Raw genomic sequence first — 27,739 nt, 5'->3', positions numbered from 1 at the left:
TGCTGAGCACAGGGATGCTCCCAGCCGTTTCCAGCTGAACACGGGCATGCCAGAGCTGTCAAACTCCAACCAAGCACTAAATAACCCAAAAACCTTGGGGCAAACACTCCCCTGCCCACGCTGATGGTGAAGCCCAGCAGCCCAGACTGCTCCTCTTTGGCTCTGAGCATCTACCAGCTGTGCAAAACCCAGGAGACAGGAAAGAAAAGTGACTACTTTTGATAAACACCTGGAAAGGTGAGATGTGATGGCATTGCTGCTCCAGCAGTGGCACACAGCCCTTGTGTTACTGAAGGGAAAAGGACAGGGGAGGCTGGAACAACCTGGAGCCACAAATCCAACTGGGCTGCTGGGCAAGGGAGAGGCTTCCCTCTGGCTTCCCTTCCAAGCTGGCAGCAGGAGAAGGCAGCAAAGCCCCCATCACACCTATCAATGAACCCCCAGCAGGGATTGGACACCACAGGCCACAGCTCCTAACACTCACCCTTGGACAGAAAGGCACAAGGATTTCTCTTAATACAAATTTGTTATTTTATTAAACAGGATTAACAATCTAAATTGTCCAGAATCCAAACAAGCAACTTTACTTCAGAAACAATTGTTGGAGAAAAATGACCCAAAACCGGTTTCTTACCATAATCACGTCCTTAAAAGTGATACTTTATCTTTTGCTTTATAAAAGTAAGAAAATCACTCTCTCATCTTCATTTATCTATCTATGTGTCTATATGCACCACATACTTCAGAGATGAGTGTTTTACTCTGAAGCCCAGCATGGAAGCCCAGAGAGAATGGAAACACTCCCAGCACACCATCCCTGCTGGCAGGGACTGGGCCACTCCATGGGCTGTCCGTGGCAATGCTGACCATGGCCCCTTTGCAAAGGCAAACTTTTGGTACAGAATCTTTGGAGTGAGCATCTTGGCAGAGCCCTGGGATGCTAAAGCACACCACACACTCAGGTAAGAAAGCAATGGTCTCTTCTTCTCTGGATGCACAGCTTTATTGCTTATTGAGTAAAAACACTCTAATGCCATAAAATCACTAAGGAAATTTTGGTGAGTCTCCCTGTATAAATTCTACACCAAACTGAAGATCTGACTCCTAGCCAGTGTCATAATTGAGTGAGAGAAGCAATCAGATGGGACCTGAGTCAATGTGTGACATTGGGTCCAAGTTAATTTACTTATTCAGCATTAAGAGTGCCTTATGATTGAGTCAAATCAGAAGGAGGGCAGAATTGTTAAACCAGGCAATCAATCGTGTTTTTTCCAAGCCCTAAACAAAGGTAAGAGGAAGATCAAACTGCAGTTCACAGGAGTTCTCCAAGATTAAAAAAGTGGGGAAGATCCCAGAAGGCAGATTTTGGCCTGAAGTGGTAAAATTATGTTCCAACTTCCCCTGCATGTGCAAGCATGGTCATGGCCAGCTGTGAGCACAGCTGGGGCCTGAGCCCAAGGTGTGCACTCTGCAGCAGTGACATTGGCAGGCCTGATACATGGGAGTTCTCTGCAAGAATGGATGCAAAACAAAATTGAATTTTGTTTTAAATGCCCTTTGGAATTGTGCACTGGCAGGGGCAGCAGCTTGTTCTTGTTCCAGTCTTGTTAGTACAAGACTAACCCTGGGTAAATAGAGCTGTGACCAGGCCCTCCCACCCACAGGGACAAGAATAAAGCCTCTGTGTCTGAAAGGGCTGCCAGCACTAGCACACCTCTGCCCTGGAAAGGTGAATTAACCCAGGCCACAGCCAGAGCTCAAAGTGGATATTTCAGCACTGAGGCAAGGGCCAGGCAGGTCAGTGGGACAGGACAGGTAAAACAGGGAAAGAGGAAGGAAAAAGCCCCTAAGGGAGGTTGTTCTGTTTGCATTTGCAGCACAGAAAGCCCAGCAGATGGAGAAGGGAGGCAGGCCAGCAGGCAGAGCCAGTCTGCTCACACAGCAGCAGCACAGGGAGCTGGAGATCCACTCAGGAGAGACACTGTGGGCTACAGGAGGGTGTGTGTGATTGATGGTCTGATTCTGAGGGGCACTGTGAGGGTCAGCACAGGGCTGCCAGGAACAGAGGCTGCTCTGGGCAGCCCCTGCCAGTGCTCCCACTGGCACAGAGGAGAGCCAGGCTCTTGTGCAGAGGGGCCCCACTCCAGGCTGGCTCCAGGGACAGCTCAGGATGCATTGGGCTCCATCCCATAAGCTTCATACAGCTTGCTGAGCAGCTCCTGCTTTTCCTTCTCGGGCAAGAAGCTGGACTGGGCTGCATTGATGTTCTGAGGAGGCAGAGGGGGAACACAGGGACATTAGGACACATCAGACATGAACACACAGTTGTGCACATCCCAGCACCTGGCTCTGAGCAGCAACAGGCAAGGGAGGGTGTAAAGTTTCCACACTCAGGTTCATTGCCATGGCCTTATTTGATGCCAACTGCTCTGGCCCATCACTAGCAGCAGTCCGAGGAGAAATGAGACCAGCACAAAGCAAAGGCCTTTAAATACTCAGGAATTTTTGGGAGATGTACTTTGAGCCTGGTCCTACTTTCCTGCTTACAAGGCCAGAGCGGAATTTTCTGCTTCCCACTAAAAACTCTTCAGCTTATAAATAAAACCAGCAGGTTGTTCTGGGCTGCACTGAGACACCAGCAGAGCACCCAGCCAAGGCTGACTTACAACTCTCTTGAACTCCTCTTCAGTGAATCCCATGTGTTCCTTCACAATGCCATAGTCCTTGTCAAGGGTGGAGTTGAAGATGAGGGGGTCATCAGTGTTTAGGGAATAGTTGGCACGATCCTTCTTAAATCTGCAAGGAAAGCAGGTTGAACTGGTGGGCAGAGCACTGGCTGTGACACTGTGCACTTCTCAGGGTGAAATGCAGCAAAAGCAAAGACTTTGGGACTGCTGGAGAAAAGCACAAGGCTCAGCCTGTCCCCTCATGGCTCTGCACTGACCTGCCAGGAGTGGCTGGGCTGTAGCTTCTCGTGCCCCATAGCTCAGAGCAGGGCAGGAGGGACAGGGGAGCCTCCCCAAGGGACCCCCACACCCCTCCAGCTGCACCAGGCTCTCCCATGCCCAGGTACATGGATGTGCCACATTGTCCTACATAATTAGGACACTGTGCCTTAGCTTTGTAAAGCAATAAAACAGCTGTAATCAACCCCAATCCTGGTTATTTGATATGTGACATAATTGAGAAGTCTTACTGTATTACAGGGTGTTTGGTGAAGTCCGGAGGACACGCTCCAGTGAGATAACTGGACAAAGGACAGACCTGTTTCGGGGGAATTGAGCAGGAAAACCAGAATCAACCACATGCATCTGAACCCCAGCTGTGGACACAGATAGCTCAGCACTGGTAAAACCAGATCAGAGCTCTGTTCACAGCTGCCCCTCAGCACTGCTCTGACAGACCACTGCGTGTCCCAGGAGAGGGATGCCAGGAGCCACAGCACTGTGACAGGGCTGTGGGATGTTCCCCATGGCCAGTCAGTCACCAGCCCTGTGCCACTCACAGCTACAAAACCACCTGCATTAAGTACATATTCCCTCTATTAGTGGATATCTCCATTCTCGGGAAAAGCAAAATAAATCCTTACGTGCACTGTAACTCCCAGGCATTCCCACCCTCCTACCTGACTTGCTCTGGTACAGCAGCCTGATTTGTGTATAAATCAGTGAATAAGCTCTCCAGAATTCATCCTTGGCCACACAAAGATCCATTCTCTCTGCCACATCCCTCCCACAAGCTGCTGTGCACACCAGTGCTCCCAGCAGACACACAGGTTTGTCCCCAACATTTTTCCTGTGCAGCTTTGGGCATAAACAGAACATCACTGAACACACGGTCAGCACCTGGGTGTCAGGTCCTGTCCCTGGCTGTAGTACAGCCTGAGTGAGTGCTTGTTTTGCACTCAGCACCTCCCTGGCTGTCACAGCCCCATAGCACATCCTTACCTCAAAATGCATCTTTGTTTTCAGCAGCTGCTTGTAGAGCTCAGGGTCCTCCAGGACGTGGTACCCATGGCCAACACGCTCGGTCTTCAGGACATAAACTGCCTAGAGAGCACAGGAGAAGCACTCAGAGCCTCAGGCACAGCTCAGCCCTGCCTGCCCAGAGCCCCCATCCCACTGCAGGTACAGCCACACCCCCGAGCTGGCCCTTGGCATGTCCCTTTCCAGCCATCAGGTCAGATCTGTGCCCATGTCCCCAGGGTTCCCTCTGCCATGGATTTGGGGACAACTTGGACACCTCTGTGCCCTGGGCAGTGCATGTCACAGCCTGTCCCTCTGTGCCCTGATACCTCCTCATACCTCCTTGACCATGGCAGCCGGGCCAGCCTCCCCAGCATGGACGGTGCGATGGATCCCACACCTCTCAGCTTCCTGCAAAACAAGGGACAACATCCTCCTGTGCCATCCCCTGCAGCAAGGACAGCCAGCTCTGGGCTGGCACTGCTCTCACTGCAAGGCTCCTGTGCCAAGAGCCCACAGATCACGAGCCTTGCACTCCAAGGGCTGCAAGAGCTCTGTATGTCACACACAGAGAGACTTAAAAATCCTGGTTATCTTCCACTGGAGCCCAGCCAGGCTCTTCACGGGCTCTTTACTCTGGCTGAGTTCACCACTGCCTCCTCTCCAGACAGCAGCAAGCTCTGAGCTCCTCTCCTCCACCCACCTGCCTTTCTGCATGAAACTTGCAGCAGTACCATGCTATGGAACTTCTACATTTTGGCTAGCTCCAGCCACATGTGAGGGTGTAGAAGCACCCCCGGGCAGAGATGAAGAAATGCTCTGACACTGTGAGGGGCTGGGGGTGGAGGCAGCCCAGCCCTAAGGACCCTGTGAGTGCAGCTTTGGCTTCAGCTCCATCATCACCCAGATAATTTCTTTGTCTGGGGGTCACAGGTCACCTGGGCTTTGGGAAGCCATGGAGCCTGGAGGGAAGCCTGGCTCCTGCTCTGCTGGAGAAGGGCCACCCAGCTGGCAGCAGCAGACAGGCTGCAAGCCCCATCTTGCAGCACATGTTGTTCACAGACATTCCTTCAGGGCTTTGCACTCAGGAGTGTTTTGCTGTTACTTAATAGGGATGGGAGGAGAGGTTGCTTCAGCATCTCAGAGGCTGAGTGAGCCCCAGGCACAGAGACAAGATGCATCCTTCAGACAGAGGAGGCTGGACCTGGTACTGCTGGCTCACCAGGGCAGGATGAGGCTGCCTTCCCATCAGTTAATGAAGCCCTGTTCCTGTGTCATTGTCTGTAATCACTCTGTTCACTCAGCACAGCAGGGCAGCCCTGTATCAGCTCCCACTGATGGGTAAAGACCCCAAGGAAGCCCCAAGTCCTTTCAGACCTGAGCAATGCTTGCAAACCACCACCCTTTCTGTCAGTGATGGTGCACAGTCTCCTCCCCACTGATGGTGGGGACAGACAACCCCAAATTGCCACCAGCCAAGAGCAGAGAGGCTTTCCCTTCCCTTGGAGCCACTGCAAAGGCTGAGGTTTGGGGAGAGCCTGGGATCAGGCTCCTGAAGCCATTCCAGTGTTTGCACTTGAGATGATCAGATAAAAGCCCTGTAAATGTGCAGTTTCTGCTCTGCTCCTCATTGATTTCTGCCAGACTGGAAAGGCCAGTCTCTTCCACCCCTGGCTGTGGTTTCACCAAGCCCCAGGAGCCAACAGCAGAGGGGTGGGGGTTGATTTGGGCTCCATGGAACTCATGTCACACTCACGGAGTGCCAAGCCCCAGCTCTGAGGCCATGTTTTAGCAATGATGCCTGCCATTAATCACTTAGGAAATATAAACAAATGCTTTTTCTATTTAACTGAATGTTTTTAATAGCTGCAACGAATTTTTAAGCTGTCCCAGCTGTTCTGCAGTTTGAAAAGCAACCATTCACCCACATCCTCTCAATATATATTCTTCTAGTAACTTCTTTTTAAAAACTTATTCCACAAACCTCATAAGCCTTCTTATGCTCAGCATAATCCTCCACCTTCAGGGTCTCATCTCCAGCCAGGTCAACAGCCACCACAGAGTCATTCTGGTACTTCTTGCAGAGCTCCACCACCTCTGGAGACCAGCCTGGGAGAGGCAGCAGCAGCATTCAGGAGGAAGCATTCATAGGGTCACACTTGCAGCATCTTTCTAAACAATTCCTGGTCCTACAACTAGAGGGCTAGAGCTATTTTCTTTAGTCTTTCCCAAAATTTGATGCTCAAAAAGAAAGCTAGCAAACTCCTAGGACTTTCAAATCTACCAAGATTCTACCAGCTCCCAAGAATATAATTTTTGACATTTCTAGATACAATTTAATCATGTACTCACTAGGAAAAATCTTTCCACCATCTACCCTACTAAGCCTACATAAAACTGATGTGAGATATGAAGATACTCAGAATAACACCTTCACATAAAACACCTGCTGTCACACAGCCTCTCTCTGGCTGCATCCTTCCCTAGAGGAAGATGCTTGTGAAAAGTCAGCAGCCCATTGAAATGCTGGTAATTGGGTTTTGTTCTGGGTCACAGCACTTGTTACCAACAAAGCTTTTTGTCAGAACTGCTGATTTTTAAAATACATTTTACATATGTGCTTAAGTATATCTCACTTGTGTTTTCAGCTTTAGCCAGCAGTGACTGGCTGTGCCAGTGGATTCTCTGGCTGCCCCATGAGCCAGGCTAAGGAAGGAGCATCCAGCAGTAGGACCATGAGCAGGGAATGTGAGATGTGCTGCCTGCTCCTCCTCCCACGACCATTTGCTCTCAGACCTCCAGCCACTCATGGGAGATGCAAGTGATCACTGTGCCAATGCTTTTAGTGGCCCAAGGTGAGCTCTGGCCTTTGGGCAGGGAGCAGAGACCACAGCTGCCCCAGGAGAGCACAGAGGAGCCCCTTTTGTCCCTCTAGCAAGGCACAACCAGTTCAGATACTGGTTGTACCCACAGACCCCACTCCTGAATCCAGTAGAGCTTTGTCCTACAGTGAAAGGAGCAGAGACCCCCAGAGACCCCCAGCACTGTCTGGTGCAGCACCAGCCCCACAGACTGGGGCTCTCCCCACATCCTGCAGGGCCCCAGCCCCAGGGACATCCCCCCACCCCTCAGGGAAGGGAGCAGAGCAGCAGGGCAGCTGCAATACATTACTTGGCATATGGCGCATGCAGCATAGAATAGACCTGGCTTTGATGTGGAAATCCCTCTCTCCATCCTTCAGGCCCTGATTTACGAGCTGAACCACTTCATCTGGAGTGAGGTCTCCCCTGCAGGGAAGAAAAGCCATCAGCAAGAGGCCACACACTTGCCAGGGAGGCAGGCAGGTCCAGCCCAGCAGCCCCACAGCAGGACAGGCTGCCCCGGGTTCCACTTGCCCAGTGAGACCACCCAGAGCCCTTTTACAGCCCTGCCACAGCCACATGGACCTGGTACAGGTGTGACCCCTGTGCCACTGCAGCAGGCACAGATGACACCAAGATTTAGAAAGGCCTTGGGGACCTGGGTGTCCATCCTGCCTGAGCAGAGGAATCCCCTCTTTGCCAGAGCATCTCATTGGGGCACACAATTCTCTGCAAGCCCAGGGCTCTGCACCCAGCACAGCACACTCTGCAGGGGCCCCAGAGCCCAGCACTGATTTAATGGGAGGCACATACCACAGAGGGGATGTCATGAGAGGAAGGGATCAGAGCAGCAGCCCCCTCCAACACCAGCCACCACCTCTGCCAGCTCAAACTCCCATTCTGTGGTCAGGCAGTCCCTATGGGCACATTCCTTTCCCTCTCACAGGGAAGGGCTTCAGCCTGAAAGTTGAGCACAGAACCCAGTGCCCAGAGCAAGGGACATTAAAACACTGCAGCACACAGAGGTGCTCAAGGTGAAAAACCCTCTTGATGGGAGAGAGAGGTGCAGGCATGCTGGCTCTCACTGCACAGAGGAGGAAGCAGGTTTGTTACAGCAGCCTTTGAAGGCACAGTGGCTGACTGGCATGGGGATGCCTTCTCCATGCCCACCCAGCAGCTCCCAGCTCCCCAGGATCACTCACTCAGCTTGTCCCCAGGGGATGGGATCCACACCAGAGTTGGCCAGGAAGTGAGGGCTGTACCGGACCTCCACGTAGGCAACTCCTTCCTTGGCTTTGGTCTCCACAAACTCGTAGGCAATTCTCCTCACTGCCTCACGGTCACCCCTGCAGGGATGGCAGTGCCACTGTCACTCTCAGGACACACAGGGCACCTCCAAGGCTGATCCTGCCCGGGGTTGAGGGGCAAAACCACAAAGCAGGGTACTTACGCAATGGCAGGCATGTAGTAATTAAATTTCTCTAGAAACTGGGGGAGTGTCAGTGGTGTGTCATAGCTCACATACTTCAGGAGCTCCTCAACAGTGTTCCCAGGGAGAGGGATGCCTCTTTTCCTGGAAACAAAGCCACATGTTACTGACAGGGAAGGTTTTCCCAATTTAATCAGCCCATTTTATACACCAACTGCATCCAAAGCTGGCAGCATCAACCACCATCTCCTCACAGCAAAGATCCAGCACACCCTGTCCTTCCAAAAGCTCCTCACGGATGGAGCCCTGAACCTCAGCAGAGAGGAAGGCAACCCAAAACACAGGCAAAGCACAAACAAACCCAAATATAAGCCCAGGCTGACCCAGCAGGAACACAGCCAGGGCACATTTTAAGCTTAAGAAGGAGTTCATCTAAAGGGGCTCTGGATTATTTCTTTGCACGTCCTAGACCTCGCAGCAGAATTGCCAAAATTCTTCAGAAGAGTTAATTTCCACTTATGCAAGCTCAAAGGATTAAAAAATCAAGGAGATGCTCCAGGGCCTGGGATCACACAGCCAGAAGTGTTGTGGCCCATGGGTTTAGTGCCAGCAGCTCCTGACAGGGAGCTGCTTCCTGAGCCCAGCATCCTGGTGGCATCTCCTGTGACAGGAACAGCTCCCACACAGGAACAAAGGGCAACAACTGCTCTCACTGAAGGGACAGACACACTAATCCCCACCTAAATGCTTCCAAGGGGGAAGAGCCACCTTTCCCAGGAGCAGCTGGAATTCTGAGTGGGTGAAGGTGTTCCTGGCATGGAGACAGCTGAGATACAGCAGGGAGCTGCCAGCCAAGGGTGCTGCAGCTCTCTGGGCAAGCTTTGCCATTTCCCCACCCTCTGGTACCCTGCACAAGCCAAAACAAATTTGGAATAATAACCAGACATTTGTTTTTAATCCCCTTTCCTGCCACAATGAATTACAGCTGATTTATGGGAGAGCTCTGCTAACAGAGACAAAACACCAGAGCCAGCTGCAGTGCTGCCCTGCCAGCAGCCATCCCCATGAGCCATGCAGGGACACAGTCCAAAGGAGCCTGCTCCTGGCCTTGGAAAACATTGCTCCTGCCCCACTCAGGCAGCAAGGAAAGCAGCCCCATGCTCAGCCCTCACATGCAATCTGCTCAGATTAAGTTGCAGGGAACACTCACTGCTGCCAAGGCATCGGTTTTCCTCCCTGCCTTGCCCTTTCCATGGCACTGACACCTCAGTCTCTGCTCCAGGAGCCGACCTGCACCTTCCTCCACCTGCCCCAGCAAAGTTTCCTACAGCAAAGCCACGTCCCTGACCTGCTCCATGTGCTTGCTGAGGCAGTGCCTTCCTGCAGGCACCAGTGGCAGTGCTTTGGGATGATCCTCACTGGAACCATGCCTCTGCATGGGGACATCTGGTGCATCGTGCCAGGGTGGCTTTTGGGCTGCTGCTGCCCCTCCTTGTAGGTGGGATCCTTCTTGCAGCAAAGTGGCCAGGGAGGAATGTGTTTGTCCTCACTGCCACCTCAGTGTCCTGCCCAGAGCTCCCTCCAGCCACGGGCAGCACCATGCACACCATGCCACCACAGAAAGGGCACCTCTCCTGGGGACACCCAGGCCCCACGAGGGGTCTGGCACACCTCTGAGCCCTCTGGCTGAGCAGGAATGATGCAAAGGCTGACCCAGACCTGACAGAATTGGAGACAAGGTTTCTACAAACAGCTCAGTTCAGCAGTGCACTGCCCACGGGGGCCTGTGCATCCCAGCAGCTTGGGCTTCTGTCTACATGGTCAAACACCACCCAGCAAAATTATGTCCAGTTCTTTACCTTTAAAAATAGACCACAAGCAGCATTCTGTGCCCTGGCTGAGGTTATGAAGGCAGTCAGTCCCCTACAGCCTTCTGCACTGCCCCAGTGGTTTGTGTGTGAGTGCAAGTTTCAGAGCCCATGAATAGCACAGCCTTGCTCCACCCCAGGGCTGGCAGCTCAGGGGGTGCCAGGGCTGTTTAAAAATAAGAGGGAACTCAGCACACGCTCAGGCAATGAAGGTTTCTGCCCTGAGAAAGGATCCTGGCACAGGATCCTCAGACAGCCAGTGTCTCCTGGGTGTCAGGGCTCCTGCAATTCCCCTTGGGCACTACACTGGCATTTTCTGTTTGCAGGCAGAGGGACCCAGCACAGCCCCAGGGAGTCAGCACCAGCTCTTCTGTTCACTTGGAGCTGAGTTCCAGCCCTGCAGCCCAGCAGCAGGAACCCTGAGCTCACCATGGCTGCCTGCAGCAAGAAAATGGGATGGACAGCCCTGACCCACCCTCCTTTCTTTGACAAAGCAGTAAAAAGTATGGCCAGGCCCTCCAGAAAGAATAGTCCTCCCTAGGACTGCACTGCCTTGGAATCTGCTGTGCTCACAGGATGCTAGAACAACTCCCCATCCTCCTTCCCAAAATACCAGAACTGACTTCCTTCCCAAAATACCAGAGCTGTGCCTAAGAGCCATTTACTGAAATCCTTACCCTTGCCACCTTCTTGGTGTGAGGGTATCAGTGACAGCTGGAGGAAATCTTGTTTGTTTTGCTTACAAATGTGGAGCCAGGCCCTGGCACAGGTTAATCATTCACCCCGTGCTTCCCACACAACCCACACTGAAGGAAGATGCACGTGGGCTCTGTCAGGGAAACAACCTCTCTCTGAACCCCTGCCAGGTGCTTCCCTGGGCCAGCCCCACACCAGGGAGACTCCCTGCCTGCTGACACCAGGCACACAGCCTGGGATTCAAATGCACATGGCAGCAGGGCAGGCAAGGCCACCCAAGATGGCTTTTCCTCCCAACCCACAGCAGCAGCACCAAGACAACACTCCCAGGCTGCTGCCATTCCACTTGGCTTTGTGAGGAGGAGTGTGGAAAAAGAAATGAGACTGCAGCACCTCTGCTGTATCATGGGTACATTTCAAAGGCAGGCAGCACTTTATGAGACATCTTCTGGACTTTTCTCATGGTGCTTCTCTGAGCCTGCCCAGCTCCCAAACCCACCTCAGTCCCATTCCTGCTGCCTGGGAAGCCCCCCTGTCTTTTGGGGTGTGCTCAGTGTCCTCACACTGTGCAGGTCTGGGCAGAGCCAGAAGCAGCAGCAGCCAGGTTTGCTGCCTCAGGAGCTCCTCTGTCACAGACAGCAGCAGCACAAGGGAGGATGCCTTTGCACTGCAGCTCCCAGAGCTGATGTCCCCCCACAACTCACTTGCCAAAGTACAGGATGGTCTCTGGTCTGATGGCTCCATCCAGGTGGACGTGAAGCTCCACCTGCAATGGGAGAAATGGGTCAGGCACTCTTGAGCTGCAACAATCATTCAGACAGAAGTAACTGGTGCTTACATGGGTATAAACGTAGCCAATACAGGGACAAAGTCATGACACATCAACATTTTTTAAATATAATCATTATGAAATTTATTTTTCAGTATCTAGGTATTGCCTAAGTATTTTGCTGCAGCTCACACATTTAATGAATCTTTTGAAATTTATAATGTTTCCAATAATTTTGTGGAACTGCCCTATCCTTATTTAGAGTTCAGGAGGAGTGAAAAAAGCAAACTCCATACATCTTAACTTTCCAGCACACCTCCTCCCTGAAATCACAGGAAGCCAAACCCTAATTAATTTGCTAAGAGTCATTACATGAAAACTTTGACCTCAGTTCCAAGAGTCAGCTCCTGCTGGGTTGTTAGTTACATGGCATTATCAGGGTTTAGAGGCTCTCTAATCGTACACAAGGGGTCACAAAGGTGCTGTAAAAAAAATAATGATAACAAGTTGCCCCATAGAGATAACAAGGTTTCAAAATAAAACACTTAAATTTTTACCCATTAAAAATAGTACAGTAACTCAAGTCTTTTCACTCTGAAGCCCTATTTCCCCATTATTGCTGAAACTTTGAATTTTGGAGAAAGAGAGCCAGAAAGGCAAAAGCAAGCTTTTCCCACTAGCCAGCTGGGTCCTAAGGAACCCTTCTTCAATGCTGTTCAACCCAAAAGTTTTGGCTTTCCCCCAGACCAGTGCTTGAGAGCAGAGTTTGAACTCTCCTATGCTGTTTAGATGGCCAAAGGACGTCCAAGAGCAGATGGAAGTGCCTACAGGCCTCCAGATAAGGATGCAGTCAGCAGAGGCACAACCCAGCAGCTCATCTGCCCTGGGCACCTTGCTTGCAATCCCTGAGGCTTTCCAGGTCCGTGGGAGGCTGCTCACTGCAGATTACATTGCAGCTCTCTTCCTGCCTGTTTGTTTCGGGTAAACAAAGCACAAGTCTTTTCCACATACAAACGGGTGACATGACCTTGCCTGAAGCCAAGGAAAGTACCCAGATAAGGATGAAAGAGTTTTCTCTGAGCTGTGGCTCCAGGGGACGATGCCTGAGCAAGCAGAAATCAGGTGAATGCAGGAGCCCAGTGGCTCTTCCAGAGCTCTCTGTTCCTCAGTACACAGCTCCATGTGCATGTGCTCTCCCACCCCAAACCTTCTGATTTATTTGTGGAGAAAGCACGAGCACACATTGGGATCTCAACACCTGCTGAAGGATCTGAACAGCACCACAGGCTGCGGGGAGCACCGGGCCGGGCCAGGGCAGCGGGGTGACAGCGGGGGCACCGAGCGCTGTCCCGGGACACATCCCCAGCGAGGGCACGGCCGGGCCGCAGCTCCGGCCGGGGCAGCCCCGGGCTGCGGGGAGCAGGAGCAGCCGCCTCGGCACCGGGCACGGCACCTCAGCACCGGGCACGGCACCCCCGAACCGGACACGGCACCTCCGAACCGGACACGGCCCCTCAGACACGGGCACGGCCCCTCAGACACGGGCACGGCCCTTCAGCCCCGGGCGCGCCGCGTTCGCCGCTCCCGTTCGCAGCGCCTCGGTGCCGGTGCACGCCCCCGTTCCTGGCCCTGCGCCTCCGGCAGCGCCGCCAGCCCACCTTGGGTCCCTCGAAGATTCCCCGCGCTCGCTCCATGCTGCCGCCGCTGCCGCCGTTGCCGCCGCTCTGCCGCCGCCGCCGCTCCGCGCCCGCCCCGCTGGCCCGGCCCCGCCAGCCCCGCCCCGGCCCGCCCCGCGCACGCCGGGCCCGGGGCAGGCAAAGGGCGATGGAGCGCTTCGGCTGAGGGGAGACGCTGGAGTTAACTGTTTATCTTTTGCATTTTTAAAGAAAATTACAAGCAGCGAAGTAGGGGTAAAACTGATCTTGGAAGTTATGCCAATGTTTATTTCCCAGGAGCTATATTAAAACCTGTTCCCTTTCTCTTGCCCCCCGTAGTTAATACCAGCTGTGTGTCAGGGCTGCTGGCACTTGAAAACAGCTCTACAAAAGAAATAGGAAGTATATTCATGCTGGGCTTACATCTTAAAAAAGGTTCCCCCTGCAAGTGACAGCCAGCTCAGCCACTGTCACTGCCGGTGCTGAAAGACCAGGGGCACTGCCTTAATCCAGCCCCATCCTCATCTGCAGAGCTGCTGAGCACAGGGATGCTCCCAGCCGTTTCCAGCTGAACACGGGCATGCCAGAGCTGTCAAAGTCCAACCAAGCACTAAATAACCCAAAAACCTTGGGGCAAACACTCCCCTGCCCACGCTGATGGTGAAGCCCAGCAGCCCAGACTGCTCCTCTTTGGCTCTGAGCATCTACCAGCTGTGCAAAACCCAGGAGACAGGAAAGAAAAGTGACTACTTTTGATAAACACCTGGAAAGGTGAGATGTGATGGCATTGCTGCTCCAGCAGTGGCACACAGCCCTTGTGTTACTGAAGGGAAAAGGACAGGGGAGGCTGGAACAACCTGGAGCCACAAATCCAACTGGGCTGCTGGGCAAGGGAGAGGCTTCCCTCTGGCTTCCCTTCCAAGCTGGCAGCAGGAGAAGGCAGCAAAGCCCCCATCACACCTATCAATGAACCCCCAGCAGGGATTGGACACCACAGGCCACAGCTCCTAACACTCACCCTTGGACAGAAAGGCACAAGGATTTCTCTTAATACAAATTTGTTATTTTATTAAACAGGATTAACAATCTAAATTGTCCAGAATCCAAACAAGCAACTTTTCTTCAGAAACAACTGTTGGAGAAAAATGACCCAAAACCGGTTTCTTACCATAATCACGTCCTTAAAAGTGATACTTTATCTTTTGCTTTATAAAAGTAAGAAAATCACTCTCTCATCTTCATTTATCTATCTATGTGTCTATATGCACCACGTTCTTCAGAGATGAGTGTTTTACTCTGAAGCCCAGCATGGAAGCCCAGAGAGAATGGAAACACTCCCAGCACACCATCCCTGCTGGCAGGGACTGGGCCACTCCATGGGCTGTCCGTGGCAATGCTGACCATGGCCCCTTTGCAAAGGCAAACTTTTGGTACAGAATCTTTGGAGTGAGCATCTTGGCAGAGCCCTGGGATGCTAAAGCACACCACACACTCAGGTAAGAAAGCAATGGTCTCTTCTTCTCTGGATGCACAGCTCTACTGTTTATTGAGTAAAAACACTCTAATGCCATAAAATCACTAAGGAAATTTTGGTGAGTCTCCCTGTATAAATTCTACACCAAACTGAAGATCTGACTTCTAGCCAGTGTCATAATTGAGTGAGAGAAGCAATCAGATGGGACCCGAGTCAATGTGTGACATTGGGTCCAAGTTAATTTACTTATTCAGCATTAAGAGTGCCTTATGATTGAGTCAAATCAGAAAGAGGGCAGAATTCTTAAACCAGACAATCAATCGTGTTTTTTCCAAGCCCTAAACAAAGGTAAGAGGAAGATCAAACTGCAGTTCACAGGAGTTCTCCAAGATTAAAAAAGTGGGGAAGATCCCAGAAGGCAGATTTTGGCCTGAAGTGGTAAAATTATGTTCCAACTTCCCCTGCATGTGCAAGCATGGTCATGGCCAGCTGTGAGCACAGCTGGGGCCTGAGCCCAAGGTGTGCACTCTGCAGCAGTGACATTGGCAGGCCTGATACATGGGATTTCTCTGAAAGAAAGGATGCCAAAAAAATATTGTATTTTGTTTTAAATGCCCTTTGGACTTGTGCACTGGCAGGGGCAGCAGCTTGCAGCTTGTTCTTGTTCCAGTCTTGTTAGTACAAGACTAACCCTGGGTAAATAGAGCTGTGACCAGGCCCTCCCACCCACAGGGACAAGAATAAAGCCTCTGTGTCTGAAAGGGCTGCCAGCACTAGCACACCTCTGCCCTGGAAAGGTGAATTAACCCAGGCCACAGCCAGAGCTCAAAGTGGATATTTCAGCACTGAGGCAAGGGCCAGGCAGGTCAGTGGGACAGGACAGGTAAAACAGGGAAAGAGGAAGGAAAAAGCCCCTAAGGGAGGTTGTTCTGTTTGCATTTGCAGCACAGAAAGCCCAGCAGATGGAGAAGGGAGGCAGGCCAGCAGGCAGAGCCAGTCTGCTCACACAGCAGCAGCACAGGAAGCTGGAGATCCACTCAGGAGAGACACTGTGGGCTACAGGAGGGTGTGTGTGATTGATGGTCTGATTCTGAGGGGCACTGTGAGGGTCAGCACAGGGCTGCCAGGAACAGAGGCTGCTCTGGGCAGCCCCTGCCAGTGCTCCCACTGGCACAGAGGAGAGCCAGGCTCTTGTGCAGAGGGGCCCCACTCCAGGCTGGCTCCAGGGACAGCTCAGGATGCATTGGGCTCCATCCCATAGGCTTCATACAGCTTGCTGAGCAGCTCCTGCTTTTCCTTCTCGGGCAAGAAGCTGGACTGGGCTGCATTGATGTTCTGAGGAGGCAGAGGGGGAACACAGGGACATTAGGACACATCAGACATGAACACACAGTTGTGCACATCCCAGCACCTGGCTCTGAGCAGCAACAGGCAAGGGAGGGTGTAAAGTTTCCACACTCAGGTTCATTGCCATGGCCTTATTTGATGCCAACTGCTCTGGCCCATCACTAGCAGCAGTCCCAGGAGAAATGAGACCATCACAAAGCAAAGGCCTTTAAATACTCAGGAATTTTTGGGAGATGTACTTTGAGCCTGGTCCTACTTTCCTGCTTACAAGGCCAGAGCGGAATTTTCTGCTTCCCACTAAAAACTCTTCAGCTTATAAATAAAACCAGCAGGTTGTTCTGGGCTGCACTGAGACACCAGCAGAGCACCCAGCCAAGGCTGACTTACAACTCTCTTGAACTCCTCTTCAGTGAATCCCATGTGTTCCTTCACAATGCCATAGTCCTTGTCAAGGGTGGAGTTGAAGATGAGGGGGTCATCAGTGTTTAGGGAATAGTTGGCACGATCCTTCTTAAATCTGCAAGGAAATCAGGTTGAACTGGTGGGCAGAACACTGGCTGTGACACTGTGCACTTCTCAGGGTGAAATGCAGCAAAAGCAAAGACTTTGGGACTGCTGGAGAAAAGCACAAGGCTCAGCTTGTCCCCTCATGGCTCTGCACTGACCTGCCAGGAGTGGCTGGGCTGTAGCTTCTCGTGCCCCATAGCTCAGAGCAGGGCAGGAGGGACAGGGGAGCCTCCCCAAGGGACCCCCACACCCCTCCAGCTGCACCAGGCTCTCCCATGCCCAGGTACATGGATGTGCCACATTGTCCTACATAATTAGGACACTGTGCCTTAGCTTTGTAAAGCAATAAAACAGCTGTAATCAACCCCAATCCTGGTTATTTGATATGTGACATAATTGAGAAGTCTTACTGTATTACAGGGTGTTTGGTGAAGTCCGGAGGACACGCCCCAGTGAGATAACTGGACCAAGGGCAGACCTGTTTGGGGGAATTGAGCAGGAAAACCAGAATCAACCAGGATCTGAACCCCAGCTGTGGACACAAATAGCTCAGCACTGGTAAAACCAGATCAGAGCTCTGTTCACAGCTGCCCCTCAGCACTGCTCTGACAGACCACTGCGTGTCCCAGGAGAAGGATGCAAGGAGTCACAGCACTGTGACAGGGCTGTGGGATGTTCCCCATGGCCAGTCAGTCACCAGCCCTGTGCCACTCACAGCTACAAAACCACCTGCATTAAGTACACATTCCCTCTATTAGTGGATATCTCCATTCTCGGGAAAAGCAAAATAAATCCTTACGTGCACTGTAACTCCCAGGCATTCCCACCCTCCTACCTGACCTGCTCTGGTACAGCAGCCTGATTTGTGTATAAATCAGTGAATAAGCCCTCCAGAATTCATCCATGGCCACACAAAGATCCATTCTCTCTGCCACATCCCTCCCACAAGCTGCTGTGCACACCAGTGCTCCCAGCAGACACACAGGTTTGTCCCCAGCATTTTTCCTGTGCAGCTTTGGGCATAAACAGAACATCACTGAACACACGGTCAGCACCTGGGTGTCAGGTCCTGTCCCTGGCTGTAGCACAGCCTGAGTGAGTGCTTGTTTTGCACTCAGCACCTCCCTGGCTGTCACAGCCCCATAGAACATCCTTACCTCAAAATGCATCTTTGTTTTCAGCAGCTGCTTGTAGAGCTCAGGGTCCTCCAGGACGTGGTACCCATGGCCAACACGCTCAGTCTTCAGGACATAAACTGCCTAGAGAGCACAGGAGAAGCACTCAGAGCCTCAGGCACAGCTCAGCCCTGCCTGCCCAGAGCCCCCATCCCACTGCAGGTACAGCCACACCCCCGAGCTGGCCCCTGGCATGTCCCTTTCCAGCCATCAGGTCAGATCTGTGCCCATGTCCCCAGGGCTCACTCTGCCATGGATTTGGGGACAACTTGGATGCCTCTGTGCCCTGGGCAGTGCATGTCACAGCCTGTCCCTCTGTGCCCTGAGGCAGGAGCTCCTCATACCTGCTGGACCATGGCAGCCGGGCCGACTTCCCCAGCATGGACGGTGCGATGGATCCCACACCTCTCAGCTTCCTGCAAAACAAGGGACAACATCCTCCTGTGCCATCCCTGCAGCAAGGACAGCCAGCTCTGGGCTGGCACTGCTCTCACTGCAAGGCTCCTGAGCCAAGAGCCCACAGATCACGAGCCTTGCACTCCAAGGGCTGCAAGAGCTCTGTATGTCACACAAAGAGAGACTTAAAAATCCTGGTTATCTTCCACTGGAGCCCAGCCAGGCTCTTCACGGGCTCTTTACTCTGGCTGAGTTCACCACTGCCTCCTCTCCAGACAGCAGCAAGCTCTGAGCTCCTCTCCTCCACCCACCTGCCTTTCTGCATGAAACTTGCAGCAGTACCATGCTATGGAACTTCTACATTTTTGGCAGAGAGGCTTTCCCTTCCCTTGGAGCCACTGCAAAGGCTGAGGTTTGGGGAGAGCCTGGGATCAGGCTCCTGAAGCCATTCCAGTGTTTGCACTTGAGATGATCAGATAAAAGCCCTGCAAATGTGCAGTTTCTGCTCTGCTCCTCAGTGATTTCTGCCAGACTGGAAAGGCCAGTCTCTTCCACCCCTGGCTGTGGTTTCACCAAGCCCCAGGAGCCAACAGCAGAGGGGTGGGGGTTGATTTGGGCTCCATGGAACTCATGTCACACTCACAGAGTGCCAAGCCCCAGCTCTGAGGCCATGTTTTAGCAATGATGCCTGCCATTAATCACTTAGGAAATATAAACAAATGCTTTTTCTATTTAACTGAATGTTTTTAATAGCTGCAACGAATTTTTAAGCTGTCCCAGCTGTTCTGCAGTTTGAAAAGCAACCATTCACCCACATCCCCTCAATATATATTCTTCTAGTAATTTCTTCTTAAAAACTTATTCCACAAACCTCATAAGCCTTCTTATGCTCAGCATAATCCTCCACCTTCAGGGTCCCATCTCCAGCCAGGTCAACACCCACCACAGAGTCATTCTGGTACTTCTTGCAGAGCTCCACCACCTCTGGAGACCAGCCTGGGAGAGGCAGCAGCAGCATTCAGGAGGAAGCATTCATTAGGGTCACACTTGCAGCATCTTTCTAAACAAATCCTGGTCCTACAACTAGAGGGCTAGAGCTATTTCCTTTAGTCTTTCCCAAAATTTGATGCTTTAAAAGAAAGCTAGCAAACTCCTAGGAAGGTCTGTCATCTTTGTGATCTTCAGGCAGATAAAAGCTGTCAACTGATCAGTCTGTTGTCAGTGAAAGGGAAATTAAATGCATTCACCAGCTATAAAACTGCTCCCATCATGTTTTTCCACTCACTTCAAGCAGGGGAAAAAATAATTTAAAAAATTCCAAGCAGTGGTGACTGCTGCAGTTGCTGGAGGTTAAGATGAACTGCACTGCCCTGGGGCTGTAACATGATGTGTTGGAGAAATCCCCCAACTCCTGAGCTCTCATCCCCTCCCTGGCTGGGCAGGGTGAGGGCAAAGGCAGGAACTGCCCCACCTGATGAGCTGTGTCAGGGAGGAGACTGGGCTGGGAGGGGTCTCTGGGGGGGCCCTGTGCTGCAGCCATCCCTGCCCTGGTGCATCCTTGACTCTCCCAAGGATTCTATTCCTGACAGGAAGGAGCTGAAGTTTTATCTGTTTGCCAGCAGGGACAAAGAGACTAACAAGTGGCCAACAACTGCTTGAGAGCTCTCTGTGATCAGGATAGATAACCTCTGAGAGAGAAACTGCATCTACCAGCTCACATAGCACTTAACCCCTGCAGAAGGCCAAGAAACAGAGAGAAACAGTTGTGTTAATAATTGACAGGCACCTGCTGTGTACAGAAAATCCCCAAATCAAATGAGCACACCAGGATGATGTGTGCAACTTCATCATCTATTTTTTCCACCATTTTGCAATTTGCTGGGTTAGAGTCATTATTTTATTAACAAATTTAATCTGAGTCAGTTCTGGCTGGTATCTCTGCCTTTCTCTCATCAGTTCATTAATTACAGGGTGGTTTCTCAGTGTGCAGGACATCCTGAATGCACTGCTAAAGACTTTTATCAAGCACACCATTGGTTCTGGGTATCAGCTGGGGCACAGGTATGAGAATGCCACCTCTGCTGGTTGCAGCAGCAATCCCTCCTGCAGGGCAGTGCAGGCTGCACACCCTTGGGTGCTCCTGGCCGTTGGGCAGGGAGCAGAGACCACAGCTGCCCCAGGAGAGCACAGAGGAGCCCCTTTTGTCCCTCTAGCAAGGCACAACCAGTTCAGATACTGGTTGTACCCACAGACCCCACTCCTGAATCCAGCAGAGCTTTGCCCTACAGTGAAAGGAGCAGAGACCCCCAGAGACCCCCAGCACTGTCTGGTGCAGCACCAGCCCCACAGACTGGGGCTCTCCCCACATCCTGCAGGGCCCCAGCCCCAGGGACATCCCCCCACCCCTCAGGGAAGGGAGCAGAGCAGCAGGGCAGCTGCAATACATTACTTGGCATATGGCTCATGCAGCATAGAATAGACCTGGCTTTGATGTGGAAATCCCTCTCTCCATCCTTCAGGCCCTGATTTACGAGCTGAACCACTTCATCTGGAGTGAGGTCCCCCCTGCAGGGAAGAAAAGTCATCAGCAAGAGGCCATACACTTGCCAGGGAGGCAGGCAGGTCCAGCCCAGCAGCCCCACAGCAGGACAGGCTGCCCCTGGTTCCACTTGCCCAGTGAGACCACCCAGAGCCCTTTTACAGCCCTGCCACAGCCACATGGACCTGGTACAGGTGTGACCCCTGTGCCACTGCAGCAGGCACAGATGACACCAAGATTTAGAAAGGCCTTGGGGACCTGGGTGTCCATCCTGCCTGAGCAGAGGAATCCCCTCTTTGCCAGAGCATCTCATTGGGGCACACAATTCTCTGCAAGCCCAGGGCTCTGCACCCAGCACAGCACACTCTGCAGGGGCCCCAGAGCCCAGCACTGATTTAATGGGAGGCACATACCACAGAGGGGATGTCATGAGAGGAAGGGATCAGAGCAGCAGCCCCCTCCAACACCAGCCACCACCTCTGCCAGCTCAAACTCCCATTCTGTGGTCAGGCAGTCCCTATGGGCACATTCCTTTCCCTCTCACAGGGAAGGGCTTCAGCCTGAAAGTTGAGCACAGAACCCAGTGCCCAGAGCAAGGGACATTAAAACACTGCAGCACACAGAGGTGCTCAAGGTGAAAAACCCTCTTGATGGGAGAGGTGGAGGCATGCTGGCTCTCACTGCACGGAGGAGGAAGCAGGTTTGTTACAGCAGCCTTTGAAGGCACAGTGGCTGACTGGCATGGGGATGCCTTCTCCATGCCCACCCAGCAGCTCCCAGCTCCCCAGGATCACTCACTCAGCTTGTCCCCAGGGGATGGGATCCACACCAGAGTTGGCCAGGAAGTGAGGGCTGTACCGGACCTCCACGTAGGCAACTCCTTCCTTGGCTTTGGTCTCCACAAACTCGTAGGCAATTCTCCTCACTGCCTCACGGTCACCCCTGCAGGGATGGCAGTGCCACTGTCACTCTCAGGACACACAGGGCACCTCCAAGGCTGATCCTGACAGGGGTTCAGGGGCAAAACCAGAAAGCAGGGTACTTACGCAATGGCAGGCATGTAGTAATTAAATTTCTCTAGAAACAGGGCAAGTGTCAGTGGTGTGTCACAGCTGACATGCTTCATGAGCTCCTCAACAGTGTTCCCAGGGAGAGGGATGCCTCTTTTCCTGGAAACAAAGCCACATGTTACTGACAGGGAAGGTTATCCCATTTTTAATAAGTCCATTGTACACACCAACTGCATCCAAAGCTGGCAGCATCAACCACCATCTCCTCACAGCAAAGATCCAGCACACCCTGTCCTTCCAAAAGCTCCTCACGGATGGAGCCCTGAACCTCAGCAGAGAGGAAGGCAATCCAAAACACAAGCAAAGCACAAACAAACCCAAATACAAGCCCAGGCTGACCCAGCAGGAACACAGCCAGGGCACATTTTAAGCTTAAGAAGGAGTTCATCTAAAGGGGCTCTGGATTATTTCTTTGCACGTCCTAGACCTTGCAGCAGAATTGCCAAAATTCTTCAGAAGAGTTAATTTCCACTTATGCAGGCTCAAAGGATTAAAAAATCAAGGAGATGCTCCAGGGCCTGGGATCACACAGCCAGAAGTGTTGTGGCCCGTGGGTTTAATGCCAGCAGCTCCTGACAGGGAGCTGCTTCCTGAGCCCAGCATCCTGGTGGCATCTCCTGTGACAGGAACAGCTCCCACACAGGAACAAAGGGCAACAACTGCTCTCACTGAAGGGACAGACACACTAATCCCCACCTAAATGCTTCCAAGGGGGAAGAGCCACCTTTCCCAGGAGCAGCTGGAATTCTGAGTGGGTGAAGGTGTTCCTGGCGTGGGGACAGCTGAGATACAGCAGGGAGCTGCCAGCCAAGGGTGCTGCAGCTCTCTGGGCAAGCTTTGCCATTTCCCCACCCTCTGGTACCCTGCACAAGCCAAAACAAATTTGGAATAATAACCAGACATTTGTTTTTAATCCCCTTTCCTGCCAAAATGAATTACAGCTGATTTATGGGAGAGCTCTGCTAACAGAGACAAAACACCAGAGCCAGCTGCAGTGCTGCCCTGCCAGCAGCCATGCCCATGAGCCATGCAGGGACACAGTCCAAAGGAGCCTGCTCCTGGCCTTGGAAAACATTGCTCCTGCCCCACTCAGGCAGCAAGGAAAGCAGCCCCATGCTCAGCCCTCACATGCAATCTGCTCAGATTAAGTTGCAGGGAACACTCACTGCTGCCAAGGCATCGGTTTTCCTCCCTGCCTTGCCCTTTCCATGGCACTGACACCTCAGTCTCTGCTCCAGGAGCCGACCTGCACCTTCCTCCACCTGCCCCAGCAAAGTTTCCTACAGCAAAGCCACGTCCCCGACCTGCTCCATGTGCTTGCTGAGGCAGTGCCTTCCTGCAGGCACCAGTGGCAGTGCTTTGGGATGATCCACACTGGAACCATGCCTCTGCATGGGGACATCTGGTGCATCGTGCCAGGGTGGCTTTTGGGCTGCTGCTGCCCCTCCTTGTAGGTGGGATCCTTCTTGCAGCAAAGTGGCCAGGGAGGAATGTGTTTGTCCTCACTGCCACCTCAGTGTCCTGCCCAGAGCTCCCTCCAGCCACGGGCAGCACCATGCACACCATGCCACCACAGAAAGGGCACCTCTCCTGGGGACACCCAGGCCCCACGAGGGGTCTGGCACACCTCTGAGCCCTCTGGCTGAGCAGGAATGATGCAAAGGCTGACCCAGACCTGACAGAATTGGAGACAAGGTTTCTACAAACAGCTCAGTTCAGCAGTGCACTGCCCACGGGGGCCTGTGCATCCCAGCAGCTTGGGCTTCTGTCTACATGGTCAAACACCACCCAGCAAAATTATGTCCAGTTCTTTACCTTTAAAAATAGACCACAAGCAGCATTTCCTGCCCAGGGTGAGGTTATGAAGGCAGTCAGTCCCCTACAGCCTTCTGCACTGCCCCAGTGGTTTGTGTGTGAGTGCAAGTTTCAGAGCCCATGAATAGCACAGCCTTGCTCCACCCCAGGGCTGGCAGCTCAGGGGGTGCCAGGGCTGTTTAAAAATAAGAGGGAACTCAGCACACGCTCAGGCAATGAAGGTTTCTGCCCTGAGAAAGGATCCTGGCACAGGATCCTCAGACAGTCAGTGTCTCCTGGGTGTCAGGGCTCCTGCAATTCCCCTTGGGCACTACACTGGCATTTTCTGTTTGCAGGCAGAGGGACCCAGCACAGCCCCAGGGAGTCAGCACCAGCTCTTCTGTTCACTTGGAGCTCAGTTCCAGCCCTGCAGCCCAGCAGCAGGAACCCTGAGCTCACCATGGCTGCCTGCAGCAAGAAAATGGGATGGACAGCCCTGACCCACCCTCCTTTCTTTGACAAAGCAGTGAAAAGTATGGCCAGGCCCTCCAGAAAGAATAGTCCTCCCTAGGACTGCACTGCCTTGGAATCTGCTGTGCTCACAGGATGCTAGAAAACCTCCCCATCCTCCTCCCCAAAATACCAGAACTGACTTCCTTCCCAAAATACCAGAGCTGTGCCTAAGAGCCATTTACTGAAATCCTTACCATTGCCACCTTCTTGGTGTGAGGGTATCAGTGACAGCTGGAGGAAATCTTGTTTGTTTTGCTTACAAATGTGGAGCCAGGCCCTGGCACAGGTTAATCATTCACCCCGTGCTTCCCACACAACCCACACTGAAGGAAGATGCACGTGGGCTCTGTCAGGGAAACAACCTCTCTCTGAACCCCTGCCAGGTGCTTCCCTGGGCCAGCCCCACACCAGGGAGACTCCCTGCCTGCTGACACCAGGCACACAGCCTGGGATTCAAATGCACATGGCAGCAGGGCAGGCAAGGCCACCCAAGATGGCTTTTCTTCCCAAACCATGTAGCAGCAGCACCAAGACAACACTCCCAGGCTGCTGCCATTCCACTTGGCTTTGTGAGGAGGAGTGTGGAAAAAGAAATGAGACTGCAGCACCTCTGCTGTATCATGGGTACATTTCAAAGGCAGGCAGCACTTTATGAGACATCTTCTGGACTTTTCTCATGGTGCTTCTCTGAGCCTGCCCAGCTCCCAAACCCACCTCAGTCCCATTCCTGCTGCCTGGGAAGCCCCCCTGTCTTTTGGGGTGTGCTCAGTGTCCTCACACTGTGCAGGTCTGGGCAGAGCCAGAAGCAGCAGCAGCCAGGTTTGCTGCCTCAGGAGCTCCTCTGTCACAGACAGCAGCAGCACAAGGGAGGATGCCTTTGCACTGCAGCTCCCAGAGCTGATGTCCCCCCACAACTCACTTGCCAAAGTACAGGATGGTCTCTGGTCTGATGGCTCCATCCAGGTGGACGTGAAGCTCCACCTGCAATGGGAGAAATGGGTCAGGCACTCTTGAGCTGCAACAATCATTCAGACAGAAGTAACTGGTGCTTACATGGGTATAAACGTAGCCAATACAGGGACAAAGTCATGACACATCCACATGTTTGAAATATAATCATTATAAAGTTTATTTTTCAGCATCCATGTATTGCCTAAGTATTTTGCTGCAGCTCACACATTTAATGAATCTTTTGAAATTTATAATGTTTCCAATAATTTTGAGGAACTGCCCTATCCTTATTTAGAGTTCAGGAGGAGTGAAAAAAGCAAACTCCATACATCTTAACTTTCCAGCACACCTCCTCCCTGAAATCACAGGAAGCCAAACCCTAATTAATTTGCTAAGAGTCATTACATGAAAACTTTGACCTCAGTTCCAAGAGTCAGCTCCTGCTGGGTTGTTAGTTACATGGCATTATCAGGGTTTAGAGGCTCTCTAATCCTACACAAGGGGTCACAAAGGTGCTGTAAAAAAATAATGATAACAAGTTGCCCCATAGAGATAACAAGGTTTCAAAATAAAACACTTAAATTTTTACCCATTAAAAATAGTACAGTAACTCAAGTCTTTTCACTCAGAAGCCCTATTTCCCCATTATTGCTGAAACTTTGAATTTTGGAGAAAGAGAGCCAGAAAGGCAAAAGCAAGCTTTTCCCATTAGTCAGCTGGGTCCTAAGGAACCCTTGTTCAATGCTGTTCAACCCCAGAAGTTTTGGCTTTCCCCCAGACCAGTGCTTGAGAGCAGAGTTTGAACTCTCCTATGCTGTTTAGATGGCCAAAGGACGTCCAAGAGCAGATGGAAGTGCCTACAGGCCTCCAGATAAGGATGCAGTCAGCAGAGGCACAACCCAGCAGCTCATCTGCCCTGGGCACCTTGCTTGCAATCCCTGAGGCTTTCCAGGTCCGTGGGAGGCTGCTCACTGCAGATTGCATTGCAGCTCTCTTCCTGCCTGTTTGTTTCGGGTAAACAAAGCACAAGTCTTTTCCACATACAAACGGGTGACATGACCTTGCCTGAAGCCAAGGAAAGTACCCAGATAAGGATGAAAGAGTTTTCTCAGAGCTGTGGCTCCAGGGGACGATGCCTGAGCAAGCAGAAATCAGGTGAATGCAGGAGCCCAGTGGCTCTTCCAGAGCTCTCTGTTCCTCAGTACACAGCTCCATGTGCATGTGCTCTCCCACCCCAAACCTTCTGATTTATTTGTGGAGAAAGCACGAGCACACACATTGTATTGGGATCTCAAGACCTGCTGAAGGATCTGAACAGCACCACAGGCTGCGGGGAGCACCGGGCCGGGCCAGGGCAGCGGGGTGACAGCGGGGGCACCGAGCGCTGTCCCGGGACACATCCCCAGCGAGGGCACGGCCGGGCCGCAGCTCCGGCCGGGGCAGCCCCGGGCTGCGGAGAGCAGGAGCAGCCGCCTCGGCACCGGGCACGGCACCTCAGCACCGGGCACGGCACCTCTGAACCGGGCACGGAACCCCGAACCGGGCACGACACCTCAGCACCGGGCACGGCACCTCAGCACCGGGCACGGCACCCCCGAACCGGACACGGCCCCTCAGACACGGGCACGGCCCCTCAGACACGGGCACGGCCCTTCAGCCCCGGGCGCGCCCCGTTCGCAGCACCTCGGTGCCGGTGCACGCCCCCGTTCCCGGCCCTGCGCCTCCGGCAGCGCCGCCAGCCCACCTTGGGTCCCTCGAAGATTCCCCGCGCTCGCTCCATGCTGCCGCCGCTGCCGCCGTTGCCGCCGCTCTGCCGCCGCCGCCGCTCCGCGCCCGCCCCGCTGGCCCGGCCCCGCCAGCCCCGCCCCGGCCCGCCCCGCGCACGCCGGGCCCGGGGCAGGCAAAGGGCGATGGAGCGCTTCGGCTGAGGGTAGACGCTGGAGTTAACTGTTTATCTTTTGCATTTTTAGGGAAAATTACAAGCAGCGAAGTAGGGGTAAAACTGATCTTGGAAGTTATGCCAATGTTTGTTTCCCAGGAGCTATATTTAAACCTGTTCCCTTTCTCTTGCCCCCCGTAGTTAATACCAGCTGTGTGTCAGGGCTGCTGGCACTTGAAAACAGCTCTACAAAAGAAATAGGAAGTATATTCATGCTGGGCTTAGATCTTAAAAAAGGTTCCCCCTGCAAGTGACAGCCAGCTCAGCCACTGTCACTGCTGAAAGACCAGGGGCACTGCCTTAGTCCAGCCCCATCCTCATCTGCAGAGCTGCTGAGCACAGGGATGCTCCCAGCCGTTTCCAGCTGAACACGGGCATGCCAGAGCTGCCAAAGTCCAACCAAGCACTAAATAACCCAAAAACCTTGGGGCAAACACTCCCCTGCCCACGCTGATGGTGAAGCCCAGCAGCCCAGACTGCTCCTCTTTGGCTCTGAGCATCTACCAGCTGTGCAAAACCCAGGAGACAGGAAAGAAAAGTGACTACTTTTGATAAACACCTGGAAAGGTGAGATGTGATGGCATTGCTGCTCCAGCAGTGGCACACAGCCCTTGTGTTACTGAAGGGAAAAGGACAGGGGAGGCTGGAACAACCTGGAGCCACAAATCCAGCTGGGCTGCTGGGCAAGGGAGAGGCTTCCCTCTGGCTTCCCTTCCAAGCTGGCAGCAGGAGAAGGCAGCAAAGCCCCCATCACACCTATCAATGAACCCCCAGCAGGGATTGGACACCAC

General features: G+C 52.8%; 2 protein-coding genes across 2 annotated transcripts; both read right to left on the bottom strand.

Annotated features, from left to right (window-relative positions):
- Positions 1–535: 535 nt before the first annotated feature.
- On the bottom strand, positions 536–13,318 carry LOC134426894 (adenosine deaminase-like). Its single transcript, XM_063172239.1, has 11 exons — positions 13,247–13,318; positions 11,524–11,585; positions 8,277–8,399; positions 8,029–8,172; positions 7,137–7,252; positions 5,950–6,074; positions 4,305–4,376; positions 3,948–4,049; positions 3,197–3,264; positions 2,667–2,796; positions 536–2,267 (listed from the first exon to the last, which is right to left on the bottom strand). The coding sequence occupies exons 1-11, from the start codon at positions 13,280–13,282 to the stop codon at positions 2,166–2,168; spliced, it is 1,080 nt and encodes a 359-aa protein (XP_063028309.1). The 5' UTR covers positions 13,283–13,318; the 3' UTR covers positions 536–2,165.
- A 1,454-nt stretch (positions 13,319–14,772) lies between these two features.
- LOC134426893 (adenosine deaminase-like) lies at positions 14,773–26,825 on the bottom strand. Its single transcript, XM_063172238.1, has 11 exons — positions 26,754–26,825; positions 24,978–25,039; positions 21,728–21,850; positions 21,480–21,623; positions 20,592–20,707; positions 19,014–19,138; positions 18,091–18,162; positions 17,729–17,830; positions 16,982–17,049; positions 16,452–16,581; positions 14,773–16,052 (listed from the first exon to the last, which is right to left on the bottom strand). Exons 1-11 carry the CDS (start codon positions 26,787–26,789, stop codon positions 15,951–15,953), a joined length of 1,080 nt encoding a protein of 359 aa, XP_063028308.1. The 5' UTR covers positions 26,790–26,825; the 3' UTR covers positions 14,773–15,950.
- Positions 26,826–27,739: the final 914 nt, after the last annotated feature.

This window comes from Melospiza melodia, chromosome 19 (assembly GCF_035770615.1).
Source record: "Melospiza melodia melodia isolate bMelMel2 chromosome 19, bMelMel2.pri, whole genome shotgun sequence".
Taxonomy (NCBI): domain Eukaryota; kingdom Metazoa; phylum Chordata; class Aves; order Passeriformes; family Passerellidae; genus Melospiza; species Melospiza melodia.
Note: the sequence above shows the minus strand (reverse complement) of the source record. Positions and strands in the feature narration are given on the sequence as shown.